The following is a 14,709-nucleotide window of genomic DNA, read 5'->3' on the forward strand; positions in this document are numbered from 1 at the left end:
TTGGGGCTACTAGAGTTATGCAAATGGTTGCAGTAAATGTGGGTATGCAGAGTATTTTTGATCAGTTGCCTGGTACCCCTATTTATGATGTTGGTGCGGTTGGAGTTAATTGGCCAATAGCTGCTTGGTCAGGTATGCAGGGTGATATTCACCTCTATGACAGGTATTGAAGTTTCTACAGCTATTACCACTACAGCGTTATGAAATATTACAGTGGGTTCTGTGTCTAGTGGTCCTATATTGGATTATAGTGTTGGTGTCATATTTTAAGGAGGCCTATTTCCTGCAAATCCTCCCCATTAAGTTTTCACTTCCCTGTTTCCACTAAAGAAAAGACATGGAATTTATCGATATAATGGCATTGCTTCCTTCCTCTAAAGCTGTTGTACCATAGCTGGATGAAAAATCGGAATCTGAGGAGGAACATAAGAGTTCCACCCCTTGTTCTTTTCTCAGTTGGCTGCAGACTGTTTTTTATATACTCTGCAATCCTTGGTGAAAAACAGTCAGAATTGTGTTCTCATTTATTCCAACATCTGGATACTATTCTTGATGGTATGAATTGGTATTTGACTGATCTATTCTAGCAGAAATTATCCAAATCTACACTGAGGTTATAAAGTTATAAGCCTTTGGCCTAGTATGATGATGCCCCCAAATATTTTCTTTCAGAGGCAACGGCCACCTGATGTATTCCTCTATAGGGGTGTTTGTGTTGCCTTTAATGAAACACAATGCAGATGGGCAGGCAATTGCAGATATATGCATGAATGTGATATACAGGCGACCACCGGGCCGGCGTCGTGTGACGTCACGCCTCCGCCCCCGTGTGACGTCATGTTCCGCCTCTCAATGCAAGCCTACGGGAGGGGGCGTGACAGCACCGGAGAACCCCTTTAAAAAGACCAGCCACTTAAACCAATTGCCAGGGGTTATGGATTTTGTTTCAAAGGGCACAGACAGTTCAATTTGGAAAAAATGCCCCCCTGAGTCAGTACCCAGACAGGAGGAATGCTGAATTGTTGTTTTCTGGATTCCTTTACGAAATTTTAGGCACTGGATGTTTATGGGTTGATAACTCCATATCAGCTGGGTTGCAGAAAGATATTGTAGTGTAAAAGTTTCAAGATGAAATAAATTTAAGAAGAGTTGCAGGTCCATTTTTAGTTCACCATTTGAGAATTTTCGATTTTCCTCTTTGGGATTAATTCTGAAGAAAGAGTCTATATTATCCCAGCAAATATTTATTTAATGATGTCATGGATAAGGATAATGCTTCAGTGTCGTATGCATCCTTTGATTCTGCCCTTCATGTATTGAGACAGTTTGACACACATGTCTTTTTGTCAAAGGCAGACATGAAATCAGCATTCCATCTTTTCCCAAAGAATTCAGCTCACATGGTTTTTATTTTGATGGTTTATTTTTCTTTCATAGGTGCCTGTTGACCTCTGCTGTCTATTTTAGGTACTGTCTGGAGCAGCATATGTTTGCTATGAGGATTTTCTCCTGTTCTGGGCAGTTCTCAAAATGGACAGCAGAGGTCAGTAGAGAGCACTGTGGCCATGACATCAGAGAAATCTAGAAAGATAAGCATTTCCTCTGTAGTATACAGCCCCTAAAAAGTACTGGAAGGATTAAGATTTTTAAATAGAAGTAATTTACAAATCTGTTTAACTTTCTGGCACCAGTTGATTTAAAAAAAAAAGTTTTCCCCGGTAGTACCCCTTCAATGGTCGTAGTGACTGGCAGTCAAACTGGAGGCAGGTTCTCTAGGCTGTGGAACCTTTTTTGATGGTAAATGCCTATTGGCATGAAACTGGACTAACCAAAAATCTAGTCTTTTTAGAATTCTTTCCTCTTGTAACGGTGGTATCCCTATGGGGTTTTCATTTTAAAGAAAAGCATATTCTTTTTAATTCAGATAATAGCAGTGTAGTATATGCTATCACTACTTTTTCATCCAAATCAGATCCTGTCATTCTATTATTGTGTTCCTTAGTATTAGTTTACAGCAAAATATTTTATTGAAAGTTAAATATTTCCCTGGTTCAGTTAATCTTTTAGCGGATTCATTATCTCACCTTCAGTTACACAAGTTCCGGGAGTTGGTGCCACATGCAGATTCAGAGGGAACTATCTCTCTCAAGTATCTTCTAGACTTGATATGGGTTTGATTTTGGACACATTTAAGAACTCTCTCTCTCTCCAAGCTAGAACGTGGTCAAATTATTTATTTTCATGGCAAGAGGGGTGTATTTTCTGTTCTTATCATATTAATCCCTAACTATCTGATGTTCAGTTGGCTTTGCATTTTATCTCATTGCCTAAAGGTAGGCATTAGTTTTCCTTTTCTATTGCTAACTCCTTTACTGGGATTTCTTTTTTCCTAAATTAAATGGTTTGCTTGCTCTTACACGTTTCTGTCACGTAAAACAAGTGTTATAGGTTGTTGTAGCGCTGCGGAATCTGTAGGCGCTATATAAATAAATAAATTATTATTGTAGATTTCAGTGTAATCCTGATTGTAGACATCCTATCTCTTTTTATATGCTCTCTGCATTAGTTTCTTTTCTAAAACAAAAATAGAGAAAGATAGTCGCACATCCATAATTTGTAATTTGATCTATCTGCTTCTCAGCATAATTTCAAAAACCAACAGGTTGTTAGTATACATTTTGATCAAAAAGTTCAAGCCCACTCGCCACGTCAAGGCCACCTAGTCAGTGTGGGTCCCTAACCTAACACTGGCATAGCGCCAGATGGCGACCACTGCCCCCACGATACCAAACCCACAAGGGGAACGACCCAGTGACCAGGCAGCCCCACTGCTGCCCGCCCAAGCCCCTGGCTCTGGGCCACACTACCTCACAGATAAAACACCACAGCAACAATGGCCACCACAGTGCACCACACCAGCGTGAACATCTACCATGTGCTCCCTGCCAGAGGGCTGGGAGAATGCTAAGATGAAACTCATATGCAGTCTCCTGCAGGGTAGGTTTTCACACTTGTGTTGCTTGGTGGCAGCCATTGTTGCTGTGATGCTTTGTCTGTGGGGTGGGGTGGCCCGGAGCTGGGGGTTTGGTCGGGCAGCAGTGGGGCTGTCTGGCCACCGGGTTATTCCCCCTGTGGGCTCGGTGTCGCGGAGGCGATGGTCACCGCCCAGCGCTACCCCACTCTGACTAGGGGACCTTGACGTGGCGAGTGGGCTTGTACTTTTTGATCAAAATATATACTGTCACGCTTCGGCTGGCAGGAGGTGGATCCTCTGTGCCAGAGAGGGATTGGCGTGGACCGTGCTGGTGGACCGGTTCTAAGTTGCTACTGGTATTCACCAGAGCCCGCCGCAAAGCGGGATGGTCTTGCAGCGGCGGTAGCAACCAGGTCGTATCCACCAGCAACGGCTCAACCTCTCTGACTGCTGAAGATAGGCGCGGTACAAGGGAGTAGACAAGAGCAAGGTCGGACGTAGCAGAAGGTCGGGGCAGGCAGCAAGGATCGTAGTCAGGGGCAACGGCAGGAGGTCTGGAACACAGGCTAGGAACACACAAGGAAACGCTTTCACTGGCACAATGGCAACAAGATCCGGCGAGGGAGTGCAGGGGAAGTGAGGTATAAATAGGGTGTGCACAGGTGAACACACTAATTAAGCCAACTGCGCCAATCAGTGGCGCAGTGGCCCTTTAAATTGCAGAGACCGACGGAGAGCGAGTCAGGTACGGGAGCCGGGATGCGCATCGCGAGCGGGCGCCTCCCGCATCGCGAATCGCATCCCGGCTGAGAGAGGTATTGCAGCGCACCCGGTCAGCAGGTCTGACCGGGGCGCTGCAATTGCGAGGATGTTGCGAGCGCTCCGGGGAGGAGCGGGGACCCGGAGCGCTCGGCGTAACAGTACCCCCCCCCCTTGGGTCTCCCCCTCTTCTTGGAGCCTGAGAACCTGAGGACAAGACTTTTGTCTAGGATGTTGTCCTCAGGTTCCCAGGATTCCCAGGGGACGCCCCCTGACGAAGCCCATACGCGAAACGCGCGTTGGGGTACAGGTAGTGATCTCCCCTTTTGGTGTATGGCAGGTATTTGCTACTTTATGCTGTCTTTCATGCTCTTATCTTCGTTGTTATCTAATGCTGCTAACTAACCTCTGAATAGGGCTAGATGCCTTACAATTTGTTATTTGCACTTTACCCATAGCCCCTTTGAGGACATATACCAGCTTTATACATCCATTATATGTATGTTATATTATTTATTTTTACTACTTATGGGCATGTTGCAATTTGACATCTGTGGACTGTATCCCTGCCGTCTGTATTGTCTACCATTGTGGATTTAGTATCACTACCTTTTTTCTGTAGCTTTCATCTGTATAGTACCTTGTATTTTATGTATGATTTTATAATGCACTTTAATAAAGTTTATTCACTATTTTTGTATCCAAATTAGTTTACTGGTATCTTCTTCTTTTGGTGTAGACAGGGTTAATCTGGCACAAGACTTTGAAAGGACCAAGATAGCGTGGTCCCAGTTTGTAACTGGGGACACGAAAGCGGACATATTTAGCGGAGAGCCATACCTTGTCTCCGGGAGCAAAAATGGGGGGAGTTCTTCTTTTCTTATCGGCAAACCTTTTCATGCGGGATGAAGCCTGTAAAAGAGAATTTTGGGTCTCTTTCCATATGGTGGAAAGATCACGAGTCACTTCATTCACAGCGGGCAAACCAGAGGGCAAGGGAGTAGGGAGGGGGGGAAGAGGGTGACGGCCGTACACCACGAAAAATGGGGACTTAGCAGAAGATTCTGAGACTCTGAAGTTGTATGAGAATTCGGCCCATGGTAGAAGATCTGCCCAGTCATCCTGGCGGGAGGAAACAAAATGCCGTAAATAGTCACCCAGGACCTGGTTAATTCTTTCTACTTGCCCATTGGATTGGGGATGATAAGAAGAAGAGAAGTTTAATTTAATCTTGAGCTGTTTACAGAGGGCCCTCCAGAATTTAGACACGAACTGGACGCCTCTATCCGAGACGATCTGCGTGGGCAAACCGTGAAGACGAAAAATGTGTACAAAAAATTGTTTTGCCAACTGAGGCGCTGAAGGAAGACCAGGAAGAGGAATAAAATGTGCCATCTTGTAAAATCGATCAACGACCACCCAAACAACAGTGTTGCCACGGGATGGGGGTAAGTCTGTAATAAAGTCCATACCAATCAGTGACCAAGGCTGTTCGGGGACAGGCAGAGGATGAAGGAGGCCAGCAGGCTTCTGGCGAGGAGTCTTATCCCGGGCACAGACAGTACAGGCCCGCAAAAAATCAACAACATCCGTCTCCAGAGTCGGCCACCAATAGAAACGAGAGATGAGTTGCAAGGATTTTTTGATGCCCGCATGGCCTGCGAGGTGGGAGGAGTGTCCCCATTTGAGAATCCCGAGACGTTGCCGTGGAGAAACGAAGGTCTTCCCTGGAGGAGTTTGCCTGATGGAGGCTGGAGAAGTGGAGATCAGACAATCAGGAGGAATGATGTGTTGCGGAGAGACCTCTACTTCCGAGGCATCCGAGGAACGAGAGAGGGCATCGGCCCTAATGTTCTTGTCGGCAGGACGAAAATGAATTTCAAAGTTAAAACGGGCAAAGAACAACAACCACCTGGCCTGGCGAGGGTTCAGCCGTTGGGCAGACTGGAGATAGGAGAGATTCTTGTGATCGGTGTATATGATAACTGGAAATTTTGATCCCTCCAGCAGATGCCTCCATTCCTCAAGCGCCAATTTAATGGCCAGTAGTTCTCGATCCCCGATGGAGTAGTTTCTCTCCGCCGGAGAGAAGGTCCTAGAAAAAAACCGACAAGTAACAGCATGCCCGGAAGAATTTTTTTGTAGAAGGACAGCTCCAGCTCCCACTGAGGAGGCCTCTACCGCCAATAGGAAGGGTTTAGATGGGTCAGGTCTGGAGAGCACGGGAGCAGAAGAAAAGGCAGACTTGAGACGTTTAAATGCGTCTTCCGCTTGGGGAGACCAGGACTTGGGATTGGCATTTTTCTTGGTTAAAGCCACGATAGGAGCCACAATAGTGGAAAAGTGTGGAATAAATTGTCTGTAATAATTGGCGAACCCCAAAAAACGTTGGATAGCACGGAGTCCGGAGGGGCGTGGCCAATCTAAGATGGCAGAGAGTTTATCTGGGTCCATTTGTAATCCCTGGCCAGAGACCAAGTATCCTAGGAAAGGAAGAGATTGACATTCAAACAGACATTTCTCCATTTTGGCATAAAGTTGATTGTCTCGAAGTCTCTGAAGAACCATGCGGACATGCTGGCGGTGTTCTTCTAAGTTGGCAGAAAAAATCAGAATATCGTCCAGATAAACCACAACACAGGAATATAAGAGATCACGAAAAATTTCATTAACAAAGTCTTGGAAGACGGCAGGGGCGTTGCACAGGCCAAAGGGCATGACCAGATACTCAAAGTGTCCATCTCTGGTGTTAAATGCAGTCTTCCATTCGTCCCCCTCCCTGATGCGGATGAGATTATAAGCACCTCTTAAGTCCAGTTTGGTAAAGATGTGGGCACCTTGTAGACGATCAAAGAGTTCCGAGATAAGAGGTAGGGGGTAGCGGTTCTTTACCGTGATTTTATTAAGTCCGCGGTAATCAATGCAAGGACGTAGGGAGCCATCTTTTTTGGACACAAAAAAAAATCCAGCTCCGGCAGGAGAGGAGGATTTGCGGATAAACCCCTTTTTTAAATTTTCCTGGATGTATTCAGACATGGCAAGAGTCTCTGGAGCAGACAGAGGATAAATTCTGCCCCGGGGTGGAGTAGTACCCGGGAGGAGGTCAATAGGACAGTCATAAGGCCTGTGAGGAGGCAGCTTGCTTTTTGCAAAACACGTCAGCATAGTCCATATAAGCCTTAGGAAGACCGGTTACAGGGGGAACCACAGGGTCACGGCAGGGAGTACTGGGAACCGGTTTAAGACAGTCCTTGAAACAAGAAGTACCCCAGCTCTTGATTTCTCCTGTGGACCAATCAAGGGTTGGGGAATGGCGTTGAAGCCACGGTAATCCAAGAAGAATTTCGGAAGTGCAGTTGGAGAGGACCAAAAACTCAATTTTTTCGTGATGAGGTCCGATGCACATTAGGAGAAGTTCCGTGCGGTAACGCACGGTACAGTCAGATCTTTCATTGTTAACAGAATTGATGTAGAGGGGTCTGGCGAGACTGGTCACCGGGATGTTGAACCTGTTGATGAGAGAGGCCAAAATAAAATTTCCTGCAGATCCGGAATCCAAGAAGGCCATAGTAGAGAAGGAGAAGGTAGAGGAAGATATCCGCACAGGCACAGTAAGGCGTGGAGAAGCAGAGTTGACATCAAGAACTGTCTCGCCTTTGTGCGGAGTCAGCGTACGTCTTTCCAGGCGGGGAGGACGGATAGGACAATCCTTCAAGAAGTGTTCGGTACCGGCACAGTACAGGCACAGATTCTCCATGCGGCGTCGTGTCCTCTCTTGAGGTGTCAAGCGAGACCGGTCAACTTGCATAGCCTCCACGGTGGGAGGCACAGGAACGGATTGCAGAGGACCAGAGGAGAGAGGAGCCGGGGAGAAAAAACGCCTCGTGCGAACAAAGTCCATATCCTGGCGGAGCTCCTGACGCCTTTCGGAAAAACGCATGTCAATGCGGGTGGCCAGATGAATAAGTTCATGCAGGTTAGCAGGAATTTCTCGTGCGGCCAGAACATCTTTAATGTTGCTGGATAGGCCTTTTTTAAAGGTCGCGCAGAGGGCCTCATTATTCCAGGATAATTCGGAGGTAAGAGTACGGAATTGGATGGCGTACTCGCCAACAGAAGAATTACCCTGGACCAGGTTCAGCAGGGCAGTCTCAGCAGAAGAGGCTCGGGCAGGTTCCTCAAAGACACTTCGAATCTTCGTGAAGAAGGAGTGTACAGAGGCAGTGACGGGGTCATTGCGGTCCCAGAGCGGTGTGGCCCATGACAGAGCTTTCCCAGACAGAAGGCTGACTACGAAAGCCACCTTAGACCTTTCAGTAGGAAACTGGTCCGACATCATTGTTACGCCTAGCGCTCCGGGTCCCCGCTCCTCCCCGGAGCGCTTACGGCGTCTCTCTCTCCGCAGCGCCCCGGACGGTCCCGCTGACCGGGAGCGCTGCACTGTCATGGCCGTCGGGGATGCGATTCGCACAGCGGGACGCGCCCGCTCGCGAATCGCATCCCAGGTCACTTACCCGTTCCCATCCCCTGCTGTCATGTGCTGGCGCGCGCGGCTCCGCTCTCTAGGGCGCGCGCGCCAGCTCCCTGAGACTTAAAGGGCCAGTGCACCAATGATTGGTGCCTGGCCCAATTAGCTTAATTGGCTTCCACCTGCTCCCAGACTATATCTCCTCCGCCAGCTCCTGCACCCCTTCCGCAGCGAGTGGCCACTCCTAGCCTCCGCTTGTCCTTGCCGGACAAATTTGATGGGGACTCTAAGTTTTGCCGTGGCTTTCTTTCGCAATGTTCCCTGCACTTGGAGATGATGTCGGACCAGTTTCCTACTGAAAGGTCTAAGGTGGCTTTCGTAGTCAGCCTTCTGTCTGGAAAAGCCCTGTCATGGGCCACACCGCTCTGGGACCTCAATGACCCCGTCACTGCCTCTGTACACTCCTTCTTCTCGGAAATTCGAAGTGTCTTTGAGGAACCTGCCCGAGCCTCTTCTGCTGAGACTGCCCTGCTGAACCTGGTCCAGGGTAATTCTTCCGTTGGCGAGTACGCCATACAATTCCGTACTCTTGCTTCTGAACTATCCTGGAATAATGAGGCCCTCTGCGCGACCTTTAAAAAAGGCCTATCCAGCAACATTAAAGATGTTCTGGCCGCACGAGAAACTCCTGCTAACCTGCATGAACTCATTCATCTAGCCACTCGCATTGACATGCGTTTTTCTGAGAGACATCAAGAGCTCCGCCAGGAAAAAGACTTAGATCTCTGGACACCTCTCCCACAGTCTCCACTGCAATCTGCGCCTAGGCCTCCCGCCGAGGAAGCCATGCAAGTGGATCGGTCTCGCCTGACCCTGGAAGAGAGGAATCGCCGTAAGGAAGAGAATCTTTGTCTGTACTGTGCCAGTACCGAACATTTTTTGGTGGATTGCCCTATCCGTCCTCCACGTCTGGGAAACGCACGCTCGCACCCAGCTCTCGTGGGTGTGGCGTCTCTTGATGCTAAGTCGGCTTCTCCACGTCTCACGGTGCCTGTACGGATTTCTCCTTCAGCCAACTCTTCCCTCTCAGCCGTGGCCTGCCTGGACTCTGGTGCCTCTGGGAATTTTATTCGGGAGTCCTTGGTGAATAAATTCCGCATCCCGGTGACCCGTCTCGTCAAGCCACTCTACATTTCCGCGGTCAACGGAGTCAGGTTGGATTGCACCGTGCGTTACCGCACGGAGCCCCTCCTAATGTGCATCGGACCTCATCACGAAAAAATTGAGTTTTTGGTCCTCTCCAATTGCACTTCCGAAATTCTCCTTGGACTACCCTGGCTTCAACACCATTCCCCAACCCTGGATTGGTCCACAGGGGAGATCAAGAGCTGGGGTACCTCTTGTTTCAAGGACTGCCTTAAACCGGTTCCCAGTACTCCCTGCCGTGACCCTGTGTGTTCCCCTGTATCCGGTCTCCCTAAAGTCTTTATGGACTCTGCCTGCCATAAGAAGTGCCTCTCCCCCCCTCTCAGTCCAGTCAGGCAAGCATCGGTGCCTCCTCATGGCCCCCGTCCTGGTGTCACACTGCCCCGTGCCAGGCCTCGCCCTCTGCCCTCCCTCCCCATTCCCACTCCTGCTGTACTGCCTGCCGTTGAGGAATCCCTCCATTCTTTCCCGGTGTCCTCATCCCAGGGGAGGCAGTTACCGGACAAAGAGAAGGGGAGACCTAAGGGGGGGGGTACTGTTACGCCTAGCGCTCCGGGTGCCCGCTCCTCCCCGGAGCGCTTACGGCGTCTCTCTCTCCGCAGCGCCCCGGACGGTCCCGCTGACCGGGAGCGCTGCACTGTCATGGCCGTCGGGGATGCGATTCGCACAGCGGGACGCGCCCGCTCGCGAATCGCATCCCAGGTCACTTACCCGTTCCCATCCCCTGCTGTCATGTGCTGGCGCGCGCGGCTCCGCTCTCTAGGGCGCACGCGCGCCAGCTCCCTGAGACTTAAAGGGCCAGTGCACCAATGATTGGTGCCTGGCCCAATTAGCTTAATTGGCTTCCACCTGCTCCCAGACTATATCTGATCTCTGCCCCTGCACTCCCCTGCCGGATCTTGTTGCCTTAGAGCCTAGTGAAAGCGTTACTGTGTTTGTCCATACTGTGTACTTGACCTCCTGCTATTACCTTATTGACTACGATCCTTGCTGCCTGCCCCGACCTTCTGCTACGTCCGACCTTGCTTCTGTCTACTCCCTTGTACCGTGCCTATCTTCAGCAGTCAGAGAGGTTGCGCCGTTGCTAGTGGATACGACCTGGTCACTACCGCCGCAGCAAGACCATCCCGCTTTGCGGCGGGCTCTGGTGAACACCAGTAGTGACTTAGAACCGGTCCACTAGCACGGTCCACGCCTATCCCTCTCTGGCACAGAGGATCCACCTCCTGCCAGCCGGCATCGTGACAATCATCTCCAAGTGCAGGGAACATTGCGAAAGAAAGCCACGGCAAAACTTAGAGTCCCCATCAAATTTATCCGGCAAGGATAATCGTAGGCCGGAAGCGGCCACTCGCTGCGGAGGAGGTGCAGGAGCTGGCGGAGGAGATGATTGCTGAAGCTGTGGTAGTAGCTGCTGTAGCATCACGGTCAGTTGAGACAGCTGGTGGCCTTGTTGCGCTATCTGTTGCGCTATCTGTTGCGACTGCTGGGCGACCACCGTGGTGAGGTCGGCGACAACTGGCAGTGGGACTTCAGCGGGATCCATGGCCGGATCTACTGTCATGCTTCGGCTGGCAGGAGGTGGATCCTCTGTGCCAGAGAGGGATTGGCGTGGACCGTGCTGGTGGACCGGTTCTAAGTTGCTACTGGTATTCACCAGAGCCCGCCGCAAAGCGGGATGGTCTTGCAGCGGCGGTAGCAACCAGGTCGTATCCACCAGCAACGGCTCAACCTCTCTGACTGCTGAAGATAGGCGCGGTACAAGGGAGTAGACAAGAGCAAGGTCGGACGTAGCAGAAGGTCGGGGCAGGCAGCAAGGATCGTAGTCAGGGGCAACGGCAGGAGGTCTGGAACACAGGCTAGGAACACACAAGGAAACGCTTTCACTGGCACAATGGCAACAAGATCCGGCGAGGGAATGCAGGGGAAGTGAGGTATAAATAGGGAGTGCACAGGTGAACACACTAATTAAGCCAACTGCGCCAATCAGTGGCGCAGTGGCCCTTTAAATTGCAGAGACCCGGCGCGCGCGCCCTAAGGAGCGGGGCCGCGCGCGCCGGGACAAGACCGACGGAGAGCGAGTCAGGTACGGGAGCCGGGATGCGCATCGCGAGCGGGCGCCTCCCGCATCGCGAATCGCATCCCGGCTGAGAGAGGTATTGCAGCGCACCCGGTCAGCAGGTCTGACCGGGGCGCTGCAATTGCGAGGATGTTGCGAGCGCTCCGGGGAGGAGCGGGGACCCGGAGCGCTCGGCGTAACATATACTAGCAACCTGTTAGTTTTTGAAATTATGCTGAGAAGCATGTAGATCAAAACACTAATTATGGATGTGTGGCTATGTTTCTGTTTCTCTATTTTTGTTAAGTTGCTTTTCTATCTAAGGTTTGTTTTTGGTTTTGGTTTATGAGACCAGATAGTTTGAGGTAGCATTTTTATAAGCTTTTCTCACAGATCTTCGCTTGTTAGATTTTGTTATGAATGAATAAATGGTGAATAAATTGTCATATTTTGGTTTATTTTTCAGGATGTTACTCTGCAGGATAACACTGTTTATTTAGTGATTCGGAGGTCAGAAACAGACCACTTAGGTAAAGGCAGATGTGTAACAATTTGGTCTTTGCAAGATTCACCTCTTTGTCCTGTGGCTGCAGTTGCTAAGTATTTAGTGGTTCGCCCTAGCTTAGGTTTATATTTCTTGATTCATTCTGAAGGTTCTTCTTTATCTCCTTTTCAAATCAACTTGGTACTCAAGAAATGTTAGAATTTCTGTAAGTCCAGGGACTCATCTTTTACATCTCATTCTAGGATAGGTGCCGCAACAGAGGCTGCTCCTTTTGGTCTGAGTGACAAGACTATTAAAAATGTTGAGTGCTGAGAGTCTAATTGATTTAAGTTGTACATCACACCCCATTTTCTGCTTAGTTATTCTTAATAATATCACAACCACAATTTTTCTAAGTTTCAAGGGTAAGACTGTTTAAAAATAGGCCAATCCATTATTTACTGTGCCCTAAAGAGAGCTGCAGACCGGTCATATTCTTTCATTTGATGGTGAAGCTTTTTGTATGAATTGGTTTGGATATAAAGGCCTAAGGTGGAAAAGAGTTTTGCCAACTCTTGAAGCCATACTTTTGACTAATGCTCTTCCTGAAATTTTGATCATCCATTCCAGTGGCAATAAGATATACAAAATCTACAAATATCCTTTAGACCTTATTAGAGGGATAAAACAGGATTTCCAACACTTAAATGTATTTTGCCTCAATCTTGTTTCTTTTTTATTTTTATTTGTCCCAAGATTACTTTGGGCCTTTAAAGAAAAGTTTTTTTTAAAGAAGCTGTAGAAGCATCAACAAATCACCTCAAAAATTTTTGCCAATAAAGGAATGCCAATCCTATCATCATATGGATCGGGAGGGATTTACTCTGGGTCTTCATCATTCTGACATGAACCATTTATCTTCATTTTCAATGTCGGGCTGCAATAAATGATGGAGTTAGGTCTACAATCTTTGGTGGGGCCTAGTCTCAGATGAGGGTTTTTTGTTACCCAGCGCTGCTGGGGAAACTAGCATTTGTGTTGGTGACTTATGTATCAGTATATGAATACTCAATATTCAATCATTAAATTAATTTCAATATGCCAACAGATTTACCCTAAATAAATACTCCTATGTTCTCCACATCTGTTTTTTTTTTTTTTTTCATTTCAATTTGGGGTCTCTGGTTTTCAACCATTTGATAATGTAAAATGCTGCAGCATTCTCATATACTTTGTTTCAAGTATAAAGTATACCACTGTCAAGATCTCTGCTTACTGTTTTCTGTTGAAGGACTAAGCCTAACAACAGGCAATGAATTGCAAAGTCAGTAAAAGTAAGAAAGAAAAATTGTAAAAACAATAAATAAATTATTTAGTTCTGAAGACTCAGATGAGCACAAGCTTTGTGAAAAGTTATTGTCCATTTAAATTATTATCACCTGTGACATCTTCAGGGTACTTTTTTAGTTGTCAGGAGTTGTTAAGAGTTTTTTTTGTAGGTTAGGTATTGTATGTTTAGACACACATCACTTTTGATTGCAGATAATCAGAAAATTCTGTGTGACGGTATAAGGGTTATTTATTTATAGTGAAGGTGGCTATGATAAAATAATTGAAGTCTTGCTTGGGTAACCATTAATCAACACAATAAGCATACAACCTAAGAAAAAAAATACACCTAGCTTACAAATAAAGCTTTGGCTTTTATTATGCTTTTGTTTCCAGCTACAGCGCTGTGGCTTTAACCTGTTTCATGGTTTGGATGGCAGTGCAGGAATGCTGGAAGTTGCAAAGAAGAAAGGATTGTATCAACAGTTGAAGCAGAACATGTTGGGGCAGACACAATTTCCATATGACTCTGGTAAAAAAAAAAAAAAAGCCAACATTCTGTGTCAAAAATGTTTGCTAAATGTATTGCTAAATGTAAAATGTTCAGGATCTACTGCAAGTGTGTGTCGTTTTTTTGTTTCAAAATTGGTGTTTCAAATTTATCACACAGCATACACCACTGTGATAAACTTGGTACAGTAAATACCTGTGTCTGGTTTTATGCAGTAAAATCTCCCCACTGTGTTATGGAGCTACTGTAAGTTAAGGTACGGACTGAACTGTTATGCAGGCTGTATAGATGCATGGGGGACCTATGCCACATGATGTAACCATCAAATATAACAAAACTGGAATTCTTCTAAATTTCTTCTAATAATATTTATTTATAGTACCTTCACATTCTGAAGCCCTTTAGAATTTTAGATATAAAGAATGTATATAAGGGGCTGTGCCAATGATTCCTTGGTCTCACAATTACTAGTCATAAGAAGAACTCTGATCGACTCTGATCAATAAGGACACAAATCGACAATAAAAAAAATCTAAAAAATCAGTGCAGAGGGGTTAAGTCAAAAAGTTGCCTTTGAGTGATCTGTTTTTTTCACTCTGCCTCTCTCTTTAGCAGAAATACAGTTAACATATATGGGCTGTGTGAATGATAAGTACTAGAGATGAGCGAACCTACAGTAAATTCGATTTGTCACGAACTTCTCGGCTCGGCAGTTGATGACTTATCCTGCGTAAATTAGTTCAGCCTTCAGGTGCTCCGGTGGGCTGGAAAAGGTGGATACATTCCTAGCAAAGAGTCTCCTAGGACTGTATCCACCTTTTCCAGCCCACCGGAGCACCTGAAAGCAGAACTAATTTATGCAGGAAAAGTCATCAACTGCCGAGCCAAGAAGTTTGTGACGAATCAAATTAATTGTAAG

General features: G+C 47.3%; 1 protein-coding gene across 4 annotated transcripts in view; it reads left to right on the top strand.

Moving 5' to 3' along the window:
* The window catches only part of METTL27 (methyltransferase like 27), a 113,287-nt gene that overhangs the window by 91,488 nt on the left and 7,090 nt on the right, over window positions 1-14,709 (top strand). For all 4 annotated transcript variants that reach the window (XM_056558542.1, XM_056558543.1, XM_056558540.1 and 1 more), the window contains exon 4: window positions 13,676-13,811. In XM_056558542.1, the coding sequence (XP_056414517.1) occupies window positions 13,676-13,811 (136 nt within the window). The remainder of the gene's footprint in view (window positions 1-13,675; window positions 13,812-14,709) is intronic.

Source organism: Hyla sarda, chromosome 2 (genome assembly GCF_029499605.1).
Source record: "Hyla sarda isolate aHylSar1 chromosome 2, aHylSar1.hap1, whole genome shotgun sequence".
Lineage (NCBI taxonomy): Eukaryota > Metazoa > Chordata > Amphibia > Anura > Hylidae > Hyla > Hyla sarda.